The 26,919-nt window shown below is 38.8% G+C and overlaps 1 protein-coding gene across 1 annotated transcript; it reads right to left on the bottom strand.

Annotated features, from left to right (window-relative positions):
• Positions 1–3,358: 3,358 nt before the first annotated feature.
• LOC111156051 (protein transport protein Sec24D-like) lies at positions 3,359–26,560 on the bottom strand. The gene is made up of 12 exons (XM_022516635.1): positions 26,507–26,560; positions 25,620–25,706; positions 23,820–23,936; positions 22,846–23,016; positions 21,726–21,822; positions 21,476–21,621; positions 20,302–20,440; positions 19,373–19,491; positions 14,488–14,667; positions 11,996–12,187; positions 9,582–9,671; positions 3,359–4,187 (listed from the first exon to the last, which is right to left on the bottom strand). The coding sequence occupies exons 1-12, from the start codon at positions 26,558–26,560 to the stop codon at positions 4,047–4,049; spliced, it is 1,533 nt and encodes a 510-aa protein (XP_022372343.1). The 3' UTR covers positions 3,359–4,046.
• Positions 26,561–26,919: the final 359 nt, after the last annotated feature.

The following is a 26,919-nucleotide window of genomic DNA, read 5'->3' as shown; positions in this document are numbered from 1 at the left end:
CTTCTTAAGTGGCTGCTTAGGGAAGGAGCAAGCTTCTTATCCGTGTCTCAAGAAGAGGCCAAGAAATAGCTGTAAGAGATGATCATGACTAAGGGATTTTTATTGCCTTTTCCCACTGAGATTGTTTTTCTTTTTACCCAGTTTAGTCAGGATTACACCTGTGTTTTCAGCAGTTAAAATTTACAAAGTCAGTTCTCCCCAGAGAATTGCCTTTTCTGAAAGACTATTGACCAACCATTCTGAAAGGTTTCAGACACTTTAGAGTATAATGCCTCCTAGTGGAGCCGAAGTTAAATTTCATGTATCTTTCCATATTCCAAAACATGATCTGAAAATTTGGTCCTTACTCTTACTGTTTTATTAAGAAGCATGTTCCCATCTGACTGAACATTAAAAAAAAATTAACATACCATTCCTAATTATTCTCAGTCTCCTGTCATTAGGTTAGATTTGCAGAAGTGAAGGTAGAGCCATTTAGTAACTTCCTCAAAGATGTGTCTTCTTTTAAGTAAACTCTTCTTCATAATGGCTCCTCCAAATGCAAATATAAATTCTTGTCTTTGGCTTATATTTTACTGGAGTTTTGGTTTTTAACACTTTAAAGCAGTTTAGGCTATAGTTTCCTCATACTGATACATTTATTTTAATATCTGAAACCATCTTTTAATTGGACATTTCTATAGCATTGAAAGATAGCTTGGTTTTGAGGCTATTGGTTAAGATACTCATGGCATAAAAGCAAATACAACTAGGAGTCAGATTAGTCCTAGTTTTCATGATCTTTAGCATGTTTAATAAAAAAAAATACCAATAAAATAACAGCAATGAACACTTAAATAGCACTATGTGTCAGGGATTAGTCTAAGCCCTTTACACTTATTAACCTAATGCTTCAAACAAATGAGTAGGAAACCAAGGCACAGAAAGGTTTCTAACTTGCCCTGAAGTTCCATTTCACATGGAGCTGGTATAGAAATCCAACTCAGTGGTTCCATAGCCCATGAGGATCTACTGTTCTCAAGGTTTAGGAAAGGGAATGTACTATTTCCAAACACCGTGGAATAACACTCACCATTTTTGGCAAGTGGTCCTTCAGGATTCATTGGAGCATTTCCATTATGTATTAGATTTCTTTTCCCATTGAAAGCTAATCTCCATTTGTACTCCACATTATATTACCTTCTGTCTTCCAAGAATCTTACTCTTCCAAATATTTTTTCTCTGTCCAGTCTTCAACATTTTTTTTTGGAGTTGATGTAACAGTACTGCTACTATTTATTTTTCCAATATAATACTGGCTTCTTTCCATCAGCGTTTAAATGTCAAATCCCTGACAGTCTTAAAATAAATCCTGTCCTTCCTCTGTGACTCTCTGATCCCCTTCTTGAGTTGCCTCCCCTCTGACTCCTGTTGTTCAACATATTCCAATCTAGCATTCAAGTTCATTGAGCCTGTAAAAGTGTTGTCACCAAACTCACCCATGACCATTTTACTAATTCCAACATACCTTTTAGTCTTTAACTTCCTTTTCCCAAAGGGAAAGGCTGTAACTTGGCTGCTCACTCTTTCCATGCCCCCCTCTTACCTTGGTTTTGTGATGTCCTCTTGCCAGGTTTTCCTTCTTAACCTCTCTGACCCTTCTCCCAGTCTCCTCAGGTTTCCACTTCATTATCTGTCTCAGGGATTTGCTGCCTTCTCACTACAGAATTCCCCTGGGTTTTTTCATCTATTTTGTACTATTTCTTTTTCTCTGTATGTAGATGACTTGCAAATTTCCAGCCCAGAGCTCTCTCCTGAGACTCAGGCCCATATTTTTAGGTGCTATAGTATATCTCACTTGCATAGTTCACAGGCTACCTTGCGAATTCTCTCAATTATCTGGCTCATGTCTACTAATTCTTTCAGGTCTCAGCTTCAGTGTAATTAATCGGAAATCTTTATGGACTAGACCTTGCTGCCTAGCTAGACTAGGTCACATATCCCTGATTTCATTTATATATTATATATAAATATATAATATATAAATATATTATATATAAATATATAATAAATATTATACATAAATATATATAAATGTATACATATAAAATTTATATATACAAAAAATAAAATGTAATGGCATGTTACACCATTTATGAAAACTGCTGAAATTGTAAAGATGGCAGGGGTTTTGTTTGTGCTGCTTACTATTTGTCTCTCCCATAAAGGGCAGAGTGCTTGGCATATAGAAGAGGTGCGATATTTAAGTTAGAACATACTACTTCATAGAACGGCACATTCTTTGAGCACCTAATTACTTAGAAGGTTCTTCTTTCAATTGAGCTGCACCTTGTCACTTCTTTGTATTGGTTCTGATTTTATACTGTAGGCAAATACGGAACAATCCTTAGATTATCTTCAAATGAATAAAGGAATGTGCTGCTCTGGCCTTCTAGTTTACATAGAGCATGGTGCCTTGAACTGAACAACTCATGTAGGTGTAGTCTGGTCTCACCTCAGAGGAGGGCCATTGCTATACTCATCTCACAGCCTATCCCTGTAAGAGAGTAACCTGATTGCATCTGCTTTTCTCCCACTACAGATTCATGCTGATTCCCTCAGTTCTTTTTTAAGTACTCTTGTTTCCAAGGAGCATCTGCATGTGCATTTTTTTTGGACACTGGTTCAGGATCATACATTTCTTCGTAAACTCATCCAAGTCAATCTGAAACATCATGCCAGTTGCTGACATGGGAATAGAGTTTAATCTTGTTAGTGTATTTGCTGTTCTACTCAATTTCATGACATCTATTAATTTATGAATAAACCTTCCTAGCTGTGTAATCGTAGACAGGTCCTGATTTAATCACTTCAAGTCTATTTCTTCACCCGTGAATGGGGCTGGTAATAAAATTGGAGTTACCATGAGGAATAAATGTTCGCAAAAACACCCAGTGCGGTTCTTAGGACATTGTATGTACTCAATATACTTAACTCTTCTTATTTATTCATATCACTGATACCAAAGTTGAACAGGGCAGATACAGGTCAGATGCCTGTGTCAGACCACACAAAACCACTCTCCTAGGTTTATATATATTCATTAATAATGGTCTCATATAGGCCATTTCTATTATTCTGTCCACAAGGACAGATCAGAGAATTTTTAAAAATGCATTTCTCAAGTACACTGTCTCTGATATTTCCTAGGTTGATTTATTCACCTAACACTTCCCAACCCTCAAAAAAAATTTTTAGTTTTCCACATTTTTTCTTAGTAAACCATTTAAACAGCTTTTTCCCAAGACATGAATACCACCCTTATTTCTTTTTAAAATCTCAAAATACCTAAAAAAATTTCTACCTGTTGAGTAAGACCATATGAAGTAATTTATTGGTACTGGTTAATATCCATTATATACAGGTAGAAACCCTCAAAATTGTACAGAGAACCATTAAGAATATAGATAAAGACAGTTTTATAGACAAAACAACAACTGGAAAACAGTTTTAACATACACAACATATAATTATGAAAAAAAAAGTAGAACACAAATTGTTCTACCAAATAGATTCCAAGGTTATTAAAAGTCTGCTATGCAAACCTTAAGTTGAAAAACATGTTCAATGGGTGTTACATGGTTTAAAAAAATTAGGTATAATGTAAAAATTTTATTTTTTCCCTCACTGCAAATGGGAGAGCCAAGACAACTTTTTACCTCAAATCTATACATTTTGAAAAATAATTTATATGTCTAGCACAAAGAAAGAAAATTGAGAATGTTTACAGTTCTGTAAACTAAGCCTTTCATGAAATGCAAACTGTATCACTTTTAACAGTTAGAAATTGTGCAATCAGAAATAGACTGTTCCCTTTATAAAGGTACAATTGTATCTTCACTGACTTTATACCTGAGCACCAAAGCTTAAGTCCTAAATGTCATCCTGGAAAGCTATTTTGAAAATGAGCAAGAAATCAAAACTAGCCTGTTATCATCTGGAGAATTAGGCACCAAGAAGGAGATTATCTCCTTAGAAATGCAACATTAACAATAGAGAAGATTCAATTAATTAAGCAGCTGGCAGATCTCTTTGTGAACGCAACAAAGGAAATCCACATAAGATGATCCTCCATAAAGTCCTTTGTCTTCTACCAGGAACTGTCGGAAAACCATTTCTGGCTGCTCCCGCTGCTTTACTATTGTCAGCTAGGAAAAAATAATAAGGCTGGTGGTTATAAACATTCTCTGAATGTGGCTCAATTTTATATGCCTGTATTTCACCAAAATTATTTAACGTACATTGTGTGTGAGGCCTTGGAGGATGATGGGAAAGTGCCCATTATCCAGAGTGGAGGGAGGCACTGACCCCCAAACCATAAAAACCCAAGACATACAACACTAAGTGGCAACGATGAAACATAAGAAAAGCACCATGGGAAAGGCTTCACAATGGTAATAATGGTCATTTGAGCCTTAAAGGATAATGTAGGATTTCCTTAAGGATAGGGGTGGGTTTAGTGAGCATTCCATAATGGGGTGCCATACACCATGTACCAAAGACAGACATGGCTAGCAAAATGAATTAATAGTCTTAAAGTCAGTGGAAAGTTAGGGACAAACCACCTCAAGGTTAGGGAAAACTACCTAAATGAGTCTGAGCTTTTGTAGGAATTGTGATCTAGTGAAAGTGCTTCAGGACAAAATGAGTTAACTGGTCGCACTATGAGATGAGGGAAACTCAACAGGAAGCAGAGGCATTGAGGTGGGAGGCGATCGGGATTTGAACTACAGGGCAGTGAAGATGGAAAGGGAAGAGATTTGAGAGGTGCTACATGGGTAGAGCACGTGACCCTTGATCTCAATGTCATGACTTCAAGCCCCACATTAGGCATGGAACCTACTGGAAAAAAAAAAAAAGGAAGAAAAAGAAACAATTGAGAGGCGCTACAGAGGTGGACTGCACAGGGGACCCTTGTTCCCTGCACATAACAATGATCTAGGGCTGTGCAGTCCAGTACTGTAGCCACCAGCAACACGTGATTATCAAACACTTGAAACATGGCTAGTCTGAATTGGGTTGTGCTGTAAATGTAAAATACACAATGGATTTCTAAGACTTTGAGAAAAAGAAAACGTAAAACTCACTAACTGCATATCCATGTGGAAATGCTATTTTGGATACACTGGGTTAATAATATATTACTAAAATGACTCTTCTACATTTCTAACATGACTACTAAGAAATTACATTTGCAGCTTGCATTATTGGACAATGCTGCCCTAGGGGAAGAGGTGCATGGGGAAAAAGCCCAGAAGGGGGCAGCCTTGGCATGAACACTTGGAGCCCTTCCTAGTCCTTACTCACTCACTCACTCCTGTTTTCAGGTAGTCAGAGATGACAATCTGAACGGTCAGAATTTGTTATCTACTGAGCCATGAGTGGAGTTAACAGAGCACACACACAAAACAAGGTCTCCCTGCCTGCTTCATGGCATCCCCTCACTTCCTCTCACCTAGTGAAACCACCAGAAAGGTCTGCAGTTACCGGCTGTAGGGAGAAAGGTACATTGCATTTCGGCCAGGAGGGACTGGCCCTCCCTACTTTTGCTTTAGTTATCAAGTAGAATGATACTGTCAACACAATTTGCCTTCTTTCCTTTATGCTCTTTTGGCCTGGCCCCTAGGCTGATAAGCTTTAAACCACCCCTGGCCTGATAGAAATACAACAGCTGCTGCCACCGCTACAGCTCAGCGAACTTATGTGGATACGGACGGGTGTGGTGTCTTGGCTTTCAGGTGTCATTGCCAGGCACGGGGATGCCGCACTGGAACAGCAGTGTGGACGGGCACACCTCCACCCCAACACAGGGAAGCACAACTAACCTTCAATGGAAACTTCTCCAAAGGAGATTAAAACTTGCATCCTGGTGAGCCTGAAGCCAAGGCCATTTTCTTTTTACTGGTTATTACTGTCCCTGACAGGCAAGAGCAATGTGGGTCTGGCCTCAGTGAAACAGCCCAGGCTGACACTGGGCAGAATGAGACATTGTGAAGGGAAGGATTTGAGACTCTAATTTCTTTAGAATTTAATTTGTCTATGGGAATTAATGGGAGGAAGTCCATATTATACATATGCTGTTGCTGCCATTCACTTGGGTTATTTATTTTCTTTTTTTCTTTTTTTAAAGATTTTATTTATTTATTTGACAGAGAGAGATCACAAGTAGAGAGGCAGGCAGAGAGAGAGGGGGAAGCAGGCTCCCTGCTGAGCAGAGAGAACCTGATGCGGGGCTCGATCCCAGGACCCTGAGACCATGACCTGAGCTGAAGGCAGAGGCTTTAACCCACTGAGCCACCCAGGAGCCCCGGGTTATTTATTTTCGTATGGTGCTCATTGTAAAACTTCCTTCGATGAAGGGTGTCTGGCTATGATCTGAGGTGGAAATCGAATAGGAAATGAATTTCACCTTAGGGAGAAACTTAGCTTTAAGGTAAAAAAAAAAAAAAAAAAACAAACACAAATACCCTGATTCAGGACACCTGGGTGGTTCTGTTGCTTAAACATCTGACTTCGACTCAAGTCATGATCTTCGGGTCCTGGGATGGAGCCCCACATTAGGCTCCCCTACACAGCAGGGAGTCTGCTTCTGCCTCCCCCTCTACCCTTCCCTCTGCTCATGCTGTTTCTGTCTCTCAAATAAATCAATAAATTCTTTAAAAAAAAAAATTCTGGCTCTACCATTTGAGTTTCTATAGACAAAGTTGAACCTCCCACTACTAGTTCCAGAATGACACAGAAAGTATGGTGGAAGGTCTCAGGAAGCAGATTCATGGAAGTGGTGGCAAGCCATCTTAGTTGTCTTGACATGCTGGTGATCTTCTTAAGGAGTAAACCATACAACTAAGGGGAAAAAATACTGGGATGGACTGGGGAATCCATATTTTATCAGCCCCCTTCCATTACCTTTCTATAGGGAGGGAAATAGCCTTGCAGAGTGAGAAGAGAATATTAAAATGATCGTTGCTGGTGTCCCTCCCAGCCTCATGTGTACCCTCTTCATGGAAGAACCGACTATCTCGAGTAGTCCCAGTTTATATTCTCTAGGTCACAGTACCAGGCACCTTAAAGAATCATAGTACTTCAAGAGCCATTCTCATTTCTCATGGCCTGCCTCATAAGAAACAAATAATGAGAGTGATTAGGATCACCCCAAAGAATGAGCTGAATCAGAAGAGAGCAGCAGACACAACTTAGGGGAATGCCAACTCTTCTTAAGGGGCAGATAAACGAAAAGAATCTAAAGAAAAAGTTCAGTTGAGAAAGAAGCATCATGAAAATATGACATTTTGAAAACTGACAGAAGAGAAAATTTGAGGAAAAAGGTAATATTCAATTTTGCAATTGTTGTAAAGGGATTAAGAATCAATTTCTTTAGCTCTTTGGCCACTTCAGATAGCTGGAGACATGGGAGTAAGGGAATGTAAGCAGCTAACAGATAGCTTTTTCAAGAAGCATGGTGATAAAATGCCCGGTACCTTGCTGGTACTTAATACAAGTTTGTAGAATGAAACCAAAGAAAAGGGAAGCAGAATCTTGGAGAATCAGGAGCTTCAATAAAGGTAGATGTGAACAGCTTATAAACTGAAAGGAGCCAATGGGAAGGGACTAATCTAGAAAACACACAGGGAAGAAGAGAATGGCAAACACTGGGAACACAGAGAACTTGGAGCAGGGCAGGACTAGAATTTATCAGTGAGACGTCTGATTTCGGTAGTCTTCCCAGATATCCTGTGATACCAATCTTTCTGTCCCCCACAAATGCAAGACCATGCAGACAATGATAAGGGGATTGTTTAAAAAGCTAATGAGCATAACCCAGAAGGCAGCAGGGCCTTCTGGATTTGATTTTGCTGTTCTTGACCCTTCCATTCCAGTTTTTTAATTCTCCTCTTCAATCTTGACTCTTTAAAAGAGATCTAAAGACTCTATAAATGTGTTTTTATTTCCTTTGTGTGGTCTATTTTCCAAAAGTGAGGACCAAAGGTATAATGCTACGTGCATTGGACTAAGCACCGGGGGCTAGACTTCATCTGTCCTGATCCAGCTGTGAGACAGAAACCCAGAGATTTCCATATCTGTTAGATGGTGCTGGAGGGTGCTGAAAGGCAGCAGTGAGACTAGCTGTCTTCTAGAGTCCTTTCAATTCTAATCTCTATAGATTTTAGAGTTTCAAATTTGTGATACAGATAGTACCCTGAAAAGGCCGAAGAAGTCTTATTAACAACAGATACATTTGCAAGTGGCACATAAGAAAATTTGATTTAAGTAGTCAAGCCAAAATTATTTAACATGGAACTGCTTGTATCTTATTCACATGGGTCCAGAGCTTATCGCAGATATTTTTATAATTAAAGCCAACATGACTTATTAAAGCTAACATGCACTATTAGAGCAGGTGGGAGAAAGCAGAGAGACAGGTTTTATTTTCCCTGGAAGGAGAGGTTCCTGAGCACAAGGATGGTCTCCATGGTTAGCCTCTTCTCTGCAAACGGGGCAGGTGGTGGGGCTGCCGCTCCTGCAGCTGGGATGAAGGTCGAGGGACCATCACTGCTCTGCACTCAATACCACTGGTTCTCATTTTTCGTTTCATGAAACCATAGGTTTAATTACATGCCTCCAAGGCCTTCAGAGAGTGTCCTATGAAAAATGTTTTTACTGTGAGCCTTCTCTGCCATCTCTAGGTCCTACCCTAAAATTGAAGCCAAGTAGATGCCATGTGGTATGAGAACAGTTCTAGAAATGTTCTGTGTTCACCCAGTCATCCTCGAGATTACAAAGCTCTGCATTAATTCGGTTTACCTCAGCACTGCCTAAAGTTGATGTGTGCAAGCATGGATATCTTTCACGGCTAAGGATGTTGACTTACATTAATATCATGTGTATATTTCGGGGAAAAATGACCCCTAAGTCCCTGACCGTTGCAGAGGCCTGCCTCCAGGTGAGGGTCCTATACCGCTGCAGGGAGCAGTACAGTAATAAACCATCACCATTCGTACATCTCAAACTCCAGGAGACTCTCACCTTGAGCTTGAGAAGGAAGACAGATGAGTAGCTGGGACTCGGTAACAAGGCATAATCTTCCCGAGTTATAGACAGTTTATATTCTTTTATTCAACCTGAAGGCTTGAAGGGCTTAGAAAGGCTAAGATAACAAACTTCTCAGAGATCAAAAATCTAAAGTTGTAAAAATAAAATTTTAAAGGTGTTCTGAATGATAGTTCTATATAACTAATTAACTTTAAGCCCTGAAGGCAGTCATTTCATAGTCTGTTAATGATATCAACTGCTACTAAGCCATAAAGAAGTTCTTGATTACTAAGTTAATAATTACTAAAATAACCCATGAGCAACCTGTGGTGATACCTATTTACTTATTTTTTTTTTTATGTTTGCATCTGTTGAGTAGGTAGATATATTAGAGGTTAGTGTGAGTTTTCTACCAAAGATCATGTTATAAAAATACAGGACATGCATTTACAAAGTCTGTAATGAAATATAAATAAACACTTAAAGAAAGGGGAAAAAAATCTCATTCTTACCTTCATTGAATATGGCCTCTTTTGTTGGATAATACTCATTATCATTCTGAGTGTTTGAGAGTATGGGTTTCCAACTTCAGGCAGTGTTTTCTAAATTTAAGAAAACCAAAGGTAAAGTTTCAATGTAATTGATAGCATTTAGATAGAAGCTGCAATGAAATTATTAGAATGTTGAAGTTAGAAAACACCCTTCTACACCATATATTTGATTATTGGCTTAGTTCATTTACCTAAAAACCAAAAATGTGAAAATGCACTAAAAATTGTTCATTCTTATTGGGATACATTTCCACCAACTAACTCTCTATTGAAAATAAACATCCTTCTCTAGAATTTGACACATGTACACCACTGGAAATGACACAACAGGTATATGTTTTATGCAAAGGATATCTTTGGATCAACCACCATGATGTTTAATCCCTTTGTAAGATGGCTACTTCAAGGCTTTGTCATGGGAGAAAAGCTGAACTTTATTCCTTCAGTGGATCCACTGCAGGACCATGAATCGTTACCATATTTAGAAAATGCCATCCAAATACCACTGTTTCAAAATTAAGACAAACCATCAAATGCTGATTTCTCAAGAGGAATATGGTCCCTGAGATACCCTTGAAATCCGGCTAATGGTTTATAAGAGATAACCATCCCACTGCCCCTGGCCTCTGGGGGACATGAAGGATCTGGACTTCACTTCTTCCAATAAGACAAGAGTAAAATGCTTATGATTACTTCTCAAAAAAAAAAAAAAAAAGGTATCAAGAGCTAATATATCATCTGTGACTTAGCCACTGAAAAAGCGAGGTAGAACATTTTACCACAAAGTCACAAGTCTCAGGAAAAGACCATGGCCAATATTTTTCACAGAAGTTTTGGGGGAAAAAAAAAAAAAGGCAGAATATTCATTATTTATATTCACATTTTTGGTGGGTATTTTTTGACACTAAGGCAGATCTTTTTCTGTAACAAATAACATATACACTTCACATACATGTTTTAAAGTGCCAACTGTCTCTAAAATGAAAGTGACATTTGGTTTTTTCTTTTTCTTTTTTGAAGAAGGCTGAGAGGAGGCACATGATATAAGCACAAACCTACCAATCTGCTGCTTTGTGGCGATTTCATATGTAACATTCAATTCAGCAAATATGCATTTAACATTTACTCCAACAATACACTGTGACAGATGAGGAGGCTTCCTTAAATTTTATATAAACATTCTTGAGATTCATAGCTCTTTCCCTACTGAATTTTCATTTTTTTATTTTTTAAAAATTAATTCTAATTTTTAAATTTTTTTTATTTTTAATTTTTTATTTTTAATTCTAATTTTCTAATCATTCCTTAATTTTAACCTATGCAAACATCTTGCTGTTTCTGAATTTTCATCTTAAAACTGTTTTCTTAATGGGATATGGACACCTTTAATTCTTTTAAAAATATTTTCTTAACATTCGTAATGGATATGCATCTCTCTAAACTGACCACCTACCTAGCCTGGAATTTTGACCCTGTCCCTTCTTCCAAGATATTATGTCTCTACCTTCATAAGAGAAATTGGGGAATTCATCTTACCATCATACAAGTGAGGCCTTGGGGAACAAACTATCTGCTGAGTTCTACATGTGTGTTCATAAGAAATCCACCACCAAGCAGAGTAAGACAATAACCATCATAGTAACGATGCTCATGCAAAAATGGTCTATAATTAATTTGCAATTAATGTCGATTTTTAAACAAATGATAATCGCTGGTTTTTCCTAAAGTACTTTAAAAATAAAGTCATTTGTATTTATTTTATATCAAATCCACAATCTCTTTTGTAATGAGGAGAGTATATAACTTATTTATAACAAAGGGGTATATAACCTGTTTTCGTAAGATTATTATTTTGCAACCCATTAATCTGACACAGTCTTGGACTACAGCTGAACATGTATGGAAGATTTCTGCATTCTTTTGAATATGCAGTTCCACACCAGGAAGAGCAGTACAGAGTATGAGAACTGGATTCACTTTCCATCTCTGCTACTGACTACCCGAAAGAACTTGTCTCCAAACCTCAATCGATTCATCTATACAATGTTGACAACAATATCCATCTCATTGATTTGTTGTGACAGTTAAATGGGATGATGTGTTTAAAGTATTTAGAGCAGTGATTAACACACAGTAAATGCTTTGGAAGTGCTGGGCAATCTCTTTTTAAAGTCTGTTTTGGTTGTCTCATAATACTTTATACAAATAACTTTATACCAGCTAATTGTTATTCATTAACACATAAAACTCTCTTTCTTATAAAGAACTACATCCTTTATTGTTTTTTCTACTTTGTAATATGTGGTTGCACATGAACACAAAACATTTAAGAATCTGTACATTACCACAAAAACAATGAAAAAAAAAATACTCACCATATCTGTGTTGATATGCGCAAAAGATGGCACATTAAATATTCCTTGGATCAGTTCTGGAGGGCTACTAACTCCTAACCATAAGAACATGTTGAGACCATTAGCCAATAAGAATATTCCTTCTTCTGAAAGACGGGACTCAGAGCAACGAATAGCAGTGGGTAGGGCTGTACTTTTGACATCTAACGTGTGCTGTGCAGGCAAAGGCAGGAGAGTTAGTAAGTTTGCCATCCTTCCTGTCCCTTCTTCCTCTCTCCCCCTTTTCCTATCACCTCCCTCCTCCCTTCTTTCCTTCTAATGAGTATTTAATGAATGGCTACTGTGTGCCAGGCATTATTCTAGTCATTAGACAGTAACTATTCAAGCACACTAATCATTTTTTGGAAGGAGTAAGAGGCAACAAATAAAATAAGTAAAATACATTGAATTTTAAATGGTGTCAAGTGCTATGAAGAAAAGAAGCAGGAAAGTGGGATAGGGCATGTTAGTGCTGGTAGTACAACTTCAAATAGGGTAGTCTAAGAAGGCTACTTGGGAAGGTAATTTTGCCCAAAGAGATGAGAGACAGGGCCATGGGGATATCTGTGGAAGAGCATTCAGGATGGAGGAAATAGTTGGTGCAAAGATCCTAAGGCAAGAGTCTGTCTCAGATGTTTCAGGATCAGCAAGGAGGCCAGGGTGCCTGGAGTAGAGTGAGGAAGTGGACGAGGTCAGACAGAAAAGGAGAGAGGTTAGTACAGATGGCACTGGGCCAAGGCAGTAGGAAATTTGGTGTTTCCTGAAATGGAAAATCCTAGAGTGTTCTAAGTAGTGTAGGGACATGAGCTCATAATTATTTTAACAGGACCACTCTAACTTTCATGCTGAACACAGACCAGAGAAGCAAATGTGCAAGCCTCAAGGGTTGTTAAGAGGGTCCTGCCATAGTCCACGGGAGAGATGATTATGCCCAAATCTGAGCTGTGACAGATAAGGAGGAGAGAAAGTGGTCAGGACCCAGATATTCTTGGAAAGGAGAGCTGGCATGTTTACTGGTGGATGAGATGTGATGGATAAGAGAACAAGCTTTGGCCTAAAGAACTGGCAAGAGAGAATAGAGGTAAATGGGGATAGAGAAGATTGTAGGAGAGCAGGTGTGGAGAGGAGCTCAGGGCTCAGTTTAAGGTGCCCATTACACATCCACAGAGGGATGCTCAGTAGGCTACAGGATAGACACATCTAGAGTTCCGGACAGTGTTCCGGCTGGAGATACAAATGTGGGAATCAGTATATAAATGGATCTGAAAGGAGAGATGAGCCCCCAACAGGGTTGAGCGCAGATAGACAAGAGAAGCTTCCCAAGGACTGAGCCCCAGGGTACTCTGACAGTAAGAAGAGGACAAGCTAGCAAAGGCAGCAGGAGAAGTGTCCAGGGAAGCAAAGAAACCAGAAGTCAAGTGAAGAAGGTGCTCCTAGAGAGAGAAATAAACTGTGTCAGATGCTGTTGATGGTAAGAGGAGGACCAAGAACTGCCCTTTGGATTTAGCAGCATGCTGGCCACTGGTGACCTTGGCAAGAGGATTTTAGTGGAGTGGTGATGCTCTTATCCCATAAAGTTCTAGTCTGTCTGGCATATAGATTCTTGCTAATTCATTTTTATCTGAAAACCAATCATTTTATAAGAATTCTAGTGTTCATAGTGATCGAAAGAATTAATAGCTTTTAATTTCCAACCTAATTTAACTCTAATACTGACTGAACTGTTCCTGAGAGTCGGAGTATGACTTTCAATATAGGGATTAGAAATAAGTCACCAGCCTTCCCCTCTTTTATCCCTCAATTGTAACTTGAACTTGTTAGGACTCAGGGGAAAAGAGCTTAGCTGCAGAGCACAGGGGCATTCAAGACATTAAGGACTGACTTCAAATAAATGAAATACATGCGAAGTAAATTCTCCAAGGCAAGGGCAAGTGAAGTTGGCCTCTTGTACAGTGTAGACAGCCTCAAATATATCTGATTTGTAAATCCTTGGTTGTATCTAGTCAAGGCGAATCATAGCCATTCTAGTTAAATGCGGTGACTTCTGGACATTCATACATTGTACAGAAACAAATACATGTGTGCACATAAGATCCCATACACACATGTATCCGTTGCCTTTGATGCTATAAGGTAGATTTCTTGAGCAACTGAAGGTTGGCTGGCTCCAACTTGGTTACTAACTCTTCAATCTGCCAGTTTGGGCATGAGGAAAGAAAAGCAATTATCTGAGCAATTCACTGGAAAGGGAACACCCCAAACTCCCACCATCAACATCACCATACCGAACACTTGTTGATGCAAAATACTTGCTTAAAGAGCCTCTGCTCTCGGTCCCACATGACACATTCTAAAGTCACTGGTGACTTTAAATTTCTTAAGAACAAAATGTTCCAGATAGAACATATGGAAAAAGACAAAATATGATTCCCTTCCAGACTCCTCTAGAAAATGCACCACTGCCTTGTACTCACTATTGGCAGAAGCTGTGGGTAGAAGAAAAGCTGAGAGTCGGCCACACCCATGGTCATAACCAGCTGTCTCTGGTACGCCCGCTCATCTGTTGAGATCTCTGGTCTGCTAAGCAGCACACAGTTTTTTAACAAACAATTCATGTACACTGGTAATACTTTCATGGAATCTGGTAAAATAAGCTGAAAGAAGACAGACATTTGTTTCAGACGCTTGACTTTTATGAGAAAGAACCCCTGAGCTTTACCTCTAAGACAAAAAACATCATTTGTTTTTGAGGTAATTGTGAGGATTAAATGAGAACACATACAAGCACACAGAGCACAGAAATTGACACCCATGAGGTATTCAAATAACGGCAGTTAGTCTTCTCTAGGTGCTTTGGCAGAACACAATTCCGTCTCTGCCTCTTAACAGGTGTGTGACCCTGGGCAAACCACTCTCTCTTGTCCTACATTTTCTCATTTAAAACTGGAACAGCCCATCTCCTGCATGATCATGGAATTGTTAGGAGGATTAAATGATTATTAATCTGTGAAGCACTTATAAGGGTACCTAGCACACAGTATTACACACGTTTATTAATAAATGATTTCCTGGGGCACCTGGGTGGCTCAGTTGTTAAGCATCTGCCTTTGGCTCAGGTCATGATCCCAGGGTCCCGGGATCAAGCCCCACATCAGCCTCCCTGCTCAGCAGGAGGCTGGCTTCTCTCTCTTGCACTCCCCCTGTTTGTGTTCCCTCTCTCACTATCTTGTCAAATAAATAAAATCTTTCACAAGATTTTTAATCTTTAAAAAGATCCTAATCTGTGTTACCAATCTCTACCTCTTGAGTTCAAGAAGAGTGTCTTTTTCCACTGTCCATGAGGTATCTCTTCCTTTACGTGCTTCATGTACCTCAAACTCACACAGTTAGCCATAAACTCATCAAACATATATTAAATGCCACCGTGTCATAGGTTCTGTGCAAAGTGTCAATGATAGGTGAGGGGAATAAGGGACAGTTGATGTCCCAAGATGCCAAAGTCCATCAGAGATGGCAGACACATGAATCAATAAAACATAATAAGGAGGTTGTGACACTATAGATATAAACTAAAAAAGGAAACGCTTCCTGGATTTAGGTGTGTCACTACTGAATGGTAACAGGCAAAATCAAACTCCTACAGTTCCAAAAACATACTGTATACAGTTCCAAAAACAAAATCAAACTCCTACAGTTCCAAAAACATACAGTTCCAAAAACATACTGCAAATAACAACACAATGCAGGACTTCTGGATATCTGGTCTACGAATTCATGATTGTTTTCTTAGTGTTCTCACTTAATGAGGAAAAAGAATATATGCTTACTAGACTCCACACTGAAAAGAAACTTTCCCTCAAGGATCTTTAGGATTTATTCCTCCATTTAAATCCTTTCATATTGCAAGTTTCTTCTCATGGTCTACTAAGTAAAGAATGTGCAAGACAGTTTTCTAACTGGTTCAGGCAAACATATTTCAGGACAATTCTATTTTGTGGTTTATTTCCTCTCTCCTTCTATAATCCCCTTTCAGAGAATCAAAGACAGTCAAATGCATGTATCCTCATCAGAGTAGAATACTCTTCTTTTTTTCCTCTAGCATAAAACCTTTTTATTTGACAACATATGCTTCTGCATTACTTTTTCAACCAAGGAAAAATATGATCAAAAGATGTAAGAACTATATCATAATCCGATTCCAGAGCTATGTGGTCTTAATGCTGTTTCTGGGCCAGTTACCAGTTAGGCGTCTTACATATTATGAATGAAGAATAGTCTTAGATTCTCATACTGAAGCATGTACACACAGTTTTTCAAATATTATCTTGTAATTTTACTGGTTGCTTCGCATTAACCAGGTTACATTAAGACAGTTTAGAAATATGTTGTCCTAAATGCCACCAAGGGGTGAGCCTCCTGACCTATAATGACCCTACAAGACTAAAAGTCCAATCAGAGGAGATTGGATGAGAGGTGGCAGATGGAAGAAAACAGAGGAGGTAAATAAGGAGAAAAACTGACGATGAAGAAGAAAAATGGAGTTAGGGTGAAAAAAACCAAGGAGACAGTCTTTGCCCATGTTTTTGTGGTGGGGAAGAAAATGTGGCAACAGATGGACCCTATAAACCTTTCCCCACCTCCTTGGATCTCCTCCACGAGTAACAATCATTCTTGTGGATAAAAGGTACAGGTGAGGAAGGTGTATAAATTCACATGAGTCCAGTTTGATTGAATTTAGAGAATTTTTCTCTGAGTTTTGAAATGACAGAACGGCAGTGAATTAAAAAAACAATTACTTTGCAGTTAAGTGCATTTGACTTGCCTTTTGAAGTCATTGTACTCCCATACGATGTAATACATTTAAGTTTGGAAGAGTGAGTTACTAGATTCAATAAAAAAAAATCTACCTTGCTCATGTAAGCTTAACAAATTGATTTCATGTTGTTTGCAGTTTTAGGTCTTAACCCAGCATCAAAATATGACGTCCACAATAGATGCCTCCTTAAATTTTGCATCCTAAATGCCTCACTTGCTTCAAGCTAGTCCTGGCCCTGGGAGTCAGTAAAAGCAGATCTTCTGAGGTCCAGTGTCATGTAATCCAAGTATACAGCAACTTAAGTCCTACTTAGATGAAGGAAACTTTGGGCTCTACAGTAAAAGAGGGAATTCCTTTAGGAATTATAGGTATTATTTCTTAAAAGTGAAAGATGATGGGCGCCTGGGTGGCTCAGTAGGTTAAAGTCTCTGCCTTCAGCTCAGGTCATGATCTCAGGGTCCTGGGATCAAGCCCTGCATCAGGCTCTCTGCTTAGCGGGGAGCCTGCTTCCCCTTGTTTCTGTCTGCTTCTCTGTCTATTTGTGATCTCTGTCAAATAAATAAATAAAATCTTAAAAAAAAAAAGTGAACGATGAGAGGGCAGCACATCTGAAGTTATATTCTCTGAAGACAACCCCAGGTTCAGCCATTTCATGTGTCTAAGTAATGGTATATTTTAATATACTACTGTCACTAAGTCTTATGAGCCCTACATTTTCCCCACTCCATGCTGGATAATCACAAGGTATCTAAATTATGTCATTTCTTAAAGCGCATCAATGGTTGAAATGCACACTTGAAATGTGTTCATGGAGAAAGTAAAATCTCATCATAAGAACAGGAATAATCTCTATCAACTTTTTCAGAGAAAATGTGGCATCATCATGTTTTTCCTCCAGAAATAATTAAACTGCATAACCAGATGATCTAGTAGTAGAGACAAAGCTTTTAACTTTTAAACCAGAAGGAATGAACAGATTTTATTTCTTTCCTTAAATAGGCAACAGATTTGTTTTTAACTTAAGGTCTTTGAGTCCAATTGCTTTAACGTTAGCAAATAAACTTTCTGAGAGGACACTAACTGTACCTGTTCTCCTTCAACCTCCTTCTGAAGTATGAGATACTCCAGACACAGAATAATGTTTCCAGAGCTCTAAAACAGACAGTAAAACTGGGGTATAAAATGCTCGTGGTTAGACTTGATCCAGGTGCACCTGATGGGCTTTGTATAAATTAAACAAATACACTGTGAAATCATACTTATATTGGAATTCAGTTACTGAAGTGTCACATCTTCTGGCTAATAAAGAGGACAGACACTTACACAGAGATTCAAGAGCTGCTTATGTGATTTTCAACACAGGAGACCAAAGAATCGGTGGCTAATTTAATCAGAACAGCGGAGAAAGGAATTTTTGTAAAAAGTCCAAGCTAATAACTGCATTTCATTTTCCTTTACCCAGATTATGAAATTTGGTCCCCTGATTTTATCTGCATTATCTCTGCTGCTAAAGGCTTTTTTAAAAAAGATTTTATTTACTTATTTGAGAGACAGAAAGCTCAAGCAATTGTATGTGCAGGGTGGGGAGGCAGAGGGAGAGGGAGAAGCAAACTCCCTACTGAGCAGGAGTCCAATGCAGGGCTTGATCCCAGGACCCTGAGATCATGACTTGAGCCAAAGGTAGGCTCTCAACCAAGTGAACCACCCAGGTACCCAAGGCTTATTTCTGAGTGGGGTTTCAGACATCCTCACAGCACCCACTAACTTTTGACAATGAATTAGCCAGAAAAATTTCCCATCTGTTGCTGTTTTCCCTTTCAATCCAAATTCTATATTCAGATATTCAACACAAAACTACGAAAAGTTGCATCTAGCTTTGACTGACATAGGGAAAAATGTGAATAAGAGAACAGATATAAAAATAAATGTGAACATGAGGTTCTACTTTTTCTTTTACCCAAGAGAGTCTAAATGAGATTTATTTAAAGAAGGATCTAAAATTTTCAACTTAGTAGATGATACACAGAAATATTTCCTTCAAAATCCCTTATACCTATTAACTTCTAAATATAAAGAATTCCAATATTTAGAAATTATATTTATGTTTATAAAATACAAAGAAATCATTCTTGCCATTGGTGCTCTTATCAACTGTGATTATTAATGTGCCTGAAAAGATATTTAAGCACACACAATTTTCAACCATATACTCATCTTTATAAGCAAAAGAGAATCCCATTTATATTATGACATTTCTTACATATAACATTCTGTTATTTATACATAATGTAGTGACTGCCAACCCAATGTGCACACACATTTTTTTGGTTCAAGCATCTTGTAAAGCCACTAAGTTTTTTAATGTCAGCTGTAAAAAGACCATAGCCTCCCCAAATGGCATTCTCAATCTTGGTTGTATAGCTTATTATGCACAGCATCTAAGTGATTGGAACATCATAAGCCTTCCATAGCCAAATGCTGAAAGAATGCACATTTAGTATCACTTGTAACGCTTTAGGATCTAACTAGAATAGGTGGCTCACCTGGCTTGCTGCAGATGGACTTGCACAATTCTTTCGGTAACATGCCAACATATGGGCAGTCTGATTAACCAGGATTTCCCGGATGACCTTCAAGGGCTGGTGAAGAACTGCTTTAAATGCTAGTTGCACAAAACAATGAAAATGGCATCAAAGCCTTAGCTCAGAAATCAATCCCTTCAAATGATAATAGTAATAAACAACAAATTGCTATTATCTTCAGACCACCCAGCAAGGAGTAACAGTGTTAAAATGTTACAGTCATTTTTTAATGTTCTCCATTTTACTAAGTATGCCAACATACCCAATGGAAACAATGGCCTACCTCTAACAAAAGACAGGTAATTGGTCCATATTTTTCCACAGAATATTATAAACAGACTCTACACACAGAGAAAGGAAAGACCAATATGCCATCTTCTGGTGTTCTGAATTCCTATGGGCTGGATTACTCTTTCCTCTAAACCTACAGAATCTCAAATGGGGGTTGTGGAGGGGAGAAGGAACCAAAGAAAATTCCAACTCTGGCCCCTCCCATTTCATAATTATCATGGTATGGATAGGCAAGTTCAGCCCAACATTAGGGAGAGTCCCTTTCCATTATCCCCAAGTGCTAGAGGGCATCCTCGCATACCATAATGACAATCTAGGTATTACCTTCCTAAATTTCAACTCAGAGCCCACCCCCACCCCATGAAAGAAACTTTGAATAAAACTATATAGAGTGGGCCTGAATTGAGTTATCTCATTCTTAATCTGGAATTAGAGATGCTGACTATTGTCCCTGGCACTCTGCTTTTATAAATTCTGAATCTGCCCACCAAAAGGCTGTGCTACCACAGTAGTTGACAGTTACTAATTCAATTAACCAACAAGTCTTGACTGACTTACTAGGCAAGACACACAGCACTACAGGATTAGCGGAGTGTTACCTGACTTGGCGAAGAAGTTGAGAAGAGCATCTGTCTCACAGCTCTTATAGAGATCAGCCAACTGGGAGCTGCAGTTCAAGCTCAGATTGTGAATCCGAAGTCTTCTCTGACCTCCAATGGTTGTGTAAAGCACAGCACACTGCAGAGGCAATATCAAGGACACATGTTTTTCTGATCAACATGTCCACCCAAGCTAGCCTGATCTTATTTACACTTAGAGAACAGTGTGTACAGCTCAGGGACCTCTAAATTCTTCCACAGATCTTTTTTTTATTATTGCTAATGGCTGAACAATAACAAATAAGGGAGGTATAATGATAATTCATACATTGGGTTTCTATGTAACTCTCCACTGGGTTAAATTTAAATTTTAGTCAGGCTTTCACACATAAGTACCTATTTGCATCTACTGCTACTCTACTTTCACATATCTCAGATTTCAGTACCAGGGGTTCAGGTCCAGAAGCAAGACTTTCATGTTGATGATTATAGCCCTATTCAAGCCTCACTTCCCTTAAAAACATGCAGCTAATTTTGATGATGTACTTAAGTCTCACACTGATGATATACGCATTTCAAGAATGCAAACAAGTATACACTTCTTCAAATTTCTGTGATCAAAAAATAAACATTAGTTAGAGTTCTTCCTCAACTTACTTCCAACCCCTCTCCATTCTTTAAGGGTGATGCTAGTATCTGAAAACTATGCCCATTAGATATAGTTGTTCTTATTTTAATTCAAGACCTCCATGGTGTCTATGTAAATTTATTTACTACAAAACCAAATTCTATTTATATTTGCGTGTAACATAATAATGCACTTAACATGGTATCTACCATATGGTAGAAATGCAACAAATGAATGAATGGGAGCTAAAGCCTAAAAGAAATGAATATGGCTGGCAGTCAGTTTGCTAATGCCTACCACACTGGTCACAGTTTGCTGGGCTCTCACGTCATGACATATGATTGTGACTTCATACAAATAGCATGTGTAAATGAGGGTGTAGAGACTACACAACTGAGTGCTGTAATCTAATGACTTTTGCCTTGGGAAAAACAGAGTCGAATTTCTTTACAGAGGGATGACTCAGTTGATGGTATTTTAGTCTCCCCACTGACTGTTGTCAGTAACAAACTAAAACACCAAAAATGGGAATACGTTTTGAATCACCTGGATTAAGGCTCCACTGTCTTCAGCAAGTTTGTCATCATGCTTGAACTCCACAGTCACTGCCTTGTCACAATCAATGGCCGCCATTTCTACATCAGTGGTATTGTTCATAAAAATTCCACCAAAGAAATCAGTGGCTCTGAAACCTAATGATGAGGAAAAAGGGAAATTTTGTTCCTGGTCCGTTATTAATTTGAAGAGAAAACAATCACACAGCAGAGACCTGAAAAACAGTATAACTGAAAATTACCTGTGCTGGTACGAATCCTCATAATAGCATCGAATCCTATTTTCTTTTCAATATCATTTCTGAGATCATTCAAAAATTGTTGGCTATCCATGTGCATCTAAAAAATAAAGTAGGATCAGTGTCCACCAGATGGCAGTAAAATACTTAAAATAATTCTTATTTTTAAAAATCTTGATTAAAACCCACTTTATCCAGACATCTTAGAAAGGATTCTTAAAGCTTTTTCAATTTTACTTCATTTGCTATCTTTGGTTTTACCAAATCCCTTAAAGTAGTTTACAATATAAATATGTAGCTAGGTGATTAAAAATAATTTTACTGATACTAAATAAAAATAGATGATTAACATTTGTCATTTATGTGGGGAAACACTCATTCGCACTCCATGTTGCCATGTATAGGTACGTAAGTCAGAGGCACTCCCCTAACCCCTTCCTCTCAGGTGAGAGCAGGTGACTTATCTGATTAGTAAGTCTAGTAAAGGAATTGTGTAGGCCTAGCTTACTCTATTCTGGACCTTCTTTCTGGGGAGGCAGCCTGCCTATAGGAGGCACACATTTCTTGCCCCTCAATATGTTAAGTTGTAAAGGTACAGTTGTCCACGAGGAAGCTTGTAACTGTGCCTACCCTGGGCCTTGCTTTAATTAAGTTACACTGAAAGGTAAAGCAATAGCAAGCCCACTTGCCACAGACCTGAGTCTGTGTGCTCCTCACATTTTTACTATCTCGTGACTCTGTCTCTTAATTGAGGCTTGGAAGAGAGGGGTATCATGAATTGACCCCCCAAATCCCAACAATTTAAAACAAATACATAGTCACTTTTAAAAACAGTATCTTAAATATATTTAAAATACTAAAATTTTATATAGAATATACTTTTCCCCATCAAGGAAGCTTACATTGAAATTCACCTCTGAGGATAAATGAGCTCAATCTGTTGTCAAACACTAAGGGAGTGGGAAAGCAATTGCTTAATCACATATACATCATCTCCATTGGTTCTAGCATTTACAATTTGTCAGTTGCCCACAAGGGGGCATAGGTTTCTTAACCAATGATTGAAGCACCTAAAGTCAAACAGCAGTAGAAAACCTGAGGTGAACAAGTTGCTGGCTTTTACCTGGAAATTGTTGTATTTGTAAAGGGTTCCTCCGGTAAGCTGAGGCACGAGACCCAAAGAGGCCACATCCACATACTGGCTGGGAAAGAGGAAGAGGGTCACACAGCATCCGTGAGCCACACAGTCTTTGGCCAGAGAGTCGTACACATTGGTTTGGGGCTGGAAAAGTATCTGAAGAAAAAGATGCACAAAGGGAAAAAGAAAACCACAAAATGTTTTTGGTTTCAATTTTTAATTTCTATTGAATTCTTTTAAAATTAAAGAGAAATTGTTTCCAGTTAAGTGAACTGGCCTGAAGGAATGAATTATGGTCATCATTAGAGCAGCAGCTGTTCACTGAGCACTCACAGTGTGCTGGGCTCCTGTTGCATGAAACATGTGTGTGCAGGCAATGTTATCTGATCCTCCAACAATGCTAATGAGACGGACACTCCTGTCTTACCTTTATAGACCTACACGGGGCAACTTGTCTGGTGTCATGTGGTTAGTATGCCTACATCATGGTCTTAACCTTCCCACTGACCTGAGCCCCCCAGCAACAGCTATACTTCAGAGGATTTGAGCAAAGCACACTCTGAGCACTGGGTACCTCTACTTCCTGTCTCAGCGATGTTGTTATATGGTGCAGTCTACATTTTCCTTCTACCTTTATCTTCTTCCCGTATCTCCTCCCATTTCTCCCATTTCTATAACGGTCTTACACCTAGTCTCTTACACAGATCACACATGAAAAAAGTTTGAGGCCTTATTTTATTAGGAATATTAGGAATATTTCAGAAATTAGCTTTTCTAAGAATATAAATTTTCTTAAATTATGTGCGATTCAAAATATTCCTATGATATACAATGTCCTGGATTTATGCATTACATTTAGCTACTCTCCCTTTCTTACACAAAGGACACCTTCACTCTTTCATTACTGCCCTTTAAAAACTGACACAGAGACACTTCAAAGAGCCATTGTTTACAAATACCTTCTCTTTGTCTGTATTAATCAGCTTCTTGTCATCTCTGTTTTTGAGCTTTCCTGGTGCTTCTGCAGTCGGCAAGGAGGAATGGAAGATGAACAGCTTCCCAGGACAGTCTGCTGCCTGAAAGAAAAAAAAAATGATAGAAAATATCTTGGGTGGAGAAGTTTTACTTTAAGGGAATCAGAAAATAAATCAAATTAATTTTATTAATATTAATATTTAATAAACATTAATATTTAATAAATTAAAATACAGGTATTTTCTATGAGCCAAGCAGTATAATTTATTTTTTTTTAAAGATTTTATTTATTTATTTGACAGACAGAGATCACAAGTAGGCAGAGAGGCAGGCGGAGAGAGAGGAAGGGAAGCAGGCTCCCTGCTGAGCAGAGAGCCCGATGCAGGACTCGATCCCAGGACCCCGGGATCATGACCTGAGCCGAAGGCAGCGGCTCAACCCACCGAGCCACCCAGGCGCCCCCAAGCAGTATAATTTAATCCTCTTAATAACTTTTGTGTCCTTGGGCAAGTACTATTCTCTCCATTTTATAGACTGGGAAACTGAGGCTTAGATTTGCCCAAAGTCATACAAGTTGTAAATGAAACAATCAATATTTGAACGTAGGTCCCTATACCATGATGCTTTGAAAAACTAGTAAGAGGATGTATTACAGGGAAAATACTTTCTTGTTTAGCCTACAGAACACTCTTTCAGGACCAAGTGAATCCCATGATGCAGAAGTAAACAGAAGTCTGAGAATCGTGGTGCAACAGAAGCCCCTCTTTGAAAACTTTAGTAAACATAAATTACACCAAACATGGTATTTCAAGGAAGAATGCACAAGAATGTATCAGTGCTAGCACGCCTGGGTGGCTCAGTGGGTTAGGCCTCTGCCTTCAGCTTGGGTCATGATCTCAGGGTCCTGGGATCAAGCCCTGCATTGGGCTCCCTGCTCAGCAGGGAGCCTGCTTCCCCCCTCTCTGCCTGTCTCTCTGCCTACTTGTGATCTCTGTATGTCAAATAAATAGAATCTTAAAAAAAAATAAAAGAAAAGAATGTAGCAGTGTTGTGGAGACAATAGACACACGACGCCAGTTATCAGACAAGATGACAAAAGGAAAAATACATGATCGAGATTATATATCTGTAGTCCCTGGGAAGCAATAAAAAGATGACTTAGGCTCCACAAAAGTCTATCCAGCATTAAAAATATTTAAAATCATATTTAAGGACCTAAGAAGTAATCTACCAAGCAAAATTTACTGAAATTAAATGATTCAGTATATTGAGCCCTGCAATCCCGCCTTTCTCCAAACGATCCCGGCATACTGCTGCCAGAGCACTCCCTTCACTAAAGGTAACTGCTTGGATCGTGCACGGGGCATTTCTCCTTAAGAATCCTGGAGACTTTCTACTACATGATAAAGTCCATATTCCTTGTGGGAGCAGTGAGGGTAACAATGAGATGAGTTGCTGCCAACAGTCGCTGTGTGCAGCTCCATGCCAGGTCCTTCACACACATTATTTATTTAATACAACCTCATGGAGAAGATAATGTTATCTGCATTTTAAGGTTCGGAAAACTGAGGCTCATCCAGTTTGCCTCAAGTCACAGAGTCAGTGACCCTCTGGCCCTTCAAGGTCCCCTGGAGTTCGAAGACTATCTTTCCAGTTGAATCTCCACCATTTCCTAACCCCTGCCATCCTTTGCATTGGAAGTTTCCACCCTACAAGCTTTGCTTTCCTGGAATACATCATGTATTTTACACACCTCCATATCTTTACACATTTTGTTCCTTTACCCTGGAATCCGTTTCTCCCTCTTCTTGGTCTGGAGCTGTTGTTCGCAAAGACCGGTTTAGTGGCACACCTTGGTGTGCCCGGGTCAGCTGGTAAGAGGCGTTTAAAGTTATCTCCTACGACTATTAAGGTACGTGGGTTTGTGAATAACATTAAAGAACAAATGGAGAGGCGCACCTGGGTGGCTCAGTCCTTAAGCGTCTCCCTTTGGCTCAGGTCATGATCCCAGGGTCCTGGGATTGAGCCCTGTGTCAGGCTCCCTGCTCAGCGGGAACCCGCTTCTACCTCTCCCACTCCCCCTGCTTGTGTTCCCTCTCTTGTTATCTCTCTGTCAAATAAATAAATAAATAAATAAATAAATAAACAAAATCTAAAAAAAAAAAAAAACAACCAAACACAAATGGAGAGAATTCCAGGTTAGCCTTGTCCTAATGTGTCTCCCTAAGTGACATTGGGGAGGGGCGCATAACCTGTGCCCTGTCTCATCTTTGTTGTGGTCAGCAGTGAGCAGTGATCTTACTGCTGCACTAGCCTTCCACCAAAAATTACTGATATAGCCTAAGTAAGAAAGAAGGCAAGGATGAGTGAAGAAGCACAGGAAACACTGTGGTTCTTGCACTTTCCTGTGCAAACACTAAACAGGGAAAAGACACTATCAACACTTGGGCCAATTAAGACACATGAGTTCTTATGATTAAATCTGAGTAAAATTTATAGTAATACTGATAATGACATGTTAATAATTTTGAAATTCTATGACTGACTTTTTATTTCTATCACATTCATCGTTATAAAAGTACTTTCTGTTTATTTTAATTCGAGTAGCAGAAAAGGCATGGAACCTTTTTTAAAAGTCCATCTTCTCCCCAACTTTTCTTGCCTGGCCTACCCGTTCCCCTAAATAATTCACTGTCAACCCATCCAGATATTCATTCACCTTCATCCACCTAGATATTCTCTGCTCATTCAAGTATGGTTATTGTATACCACAGTAGGTAAGAGCATGGGTCCTAATTCCTATCTACATGAATAAGAGTCCAAGCCATTTTTTAGCTGAATGATACTGGGCAAATTATTTAACTTCTCTAAGCTTTAGTTACCTAATACGTGACTTAGCTGAATGATACTGGGCAAATTATTTAACTTCTCTAAGCTTTAGTTACCTAATACTTGTAGGCAAATACGGAACAATCCTTAGATTATCTTCAAATGAATAAAGGAATGTGCTGCTCTGGCCTTCTAGTTTACATAGAGCATGGTGCCTTGAACTGAACAACTCATGTAGGTGTAGTCTGGTCTCAC

The sequence above is a fragment of the Enhydra lutris genome, unplaced genomic scaffold (assembly GCF_002288905.1).
Source record: "Enhydra lutris kenyoni isolate GAN:26980312 unplaced genomic scaffold, ASM228890v2 scaffoldscaffold3, whole genome shotgun sequence".
NCBI lineage: Eukaryota > Metazoa > Chordata > Mammalia > Carnivora > Mustelidae > Enhydra > Enhydra lutris.
The sequence above is the reverse complement of the archived record's forward strand: the minus strand, read 5'-3'. Positions and strand labels throughout refer to the sequence as shown.

Excerpts from the sequence above, each read along its gene's own strand:
- LOC111156051 (XM_022516635.1), bottom strand. The coding sequence starts at position 26,560 with ATGAAGGTGAATGAATATCTGGATGGGTTGACAGTGAATTATTTAGGG. Across the intron at positions 21,823-22,845 it reads ACAAATACAACAATTTCCAG|ATGCACATGGATAGCCAACA; the intron begins GTAAAAGCCAGC and ends TTTATTTTTTAG. Across the intron at positions 20,441-21,475 it reads ACAGTGGAGCCTTAATCCAG|TGTGCTGTGCTTTACACAAC; the intron begins GTGATTCAAAAC and ends TTGCCTCTGCAG.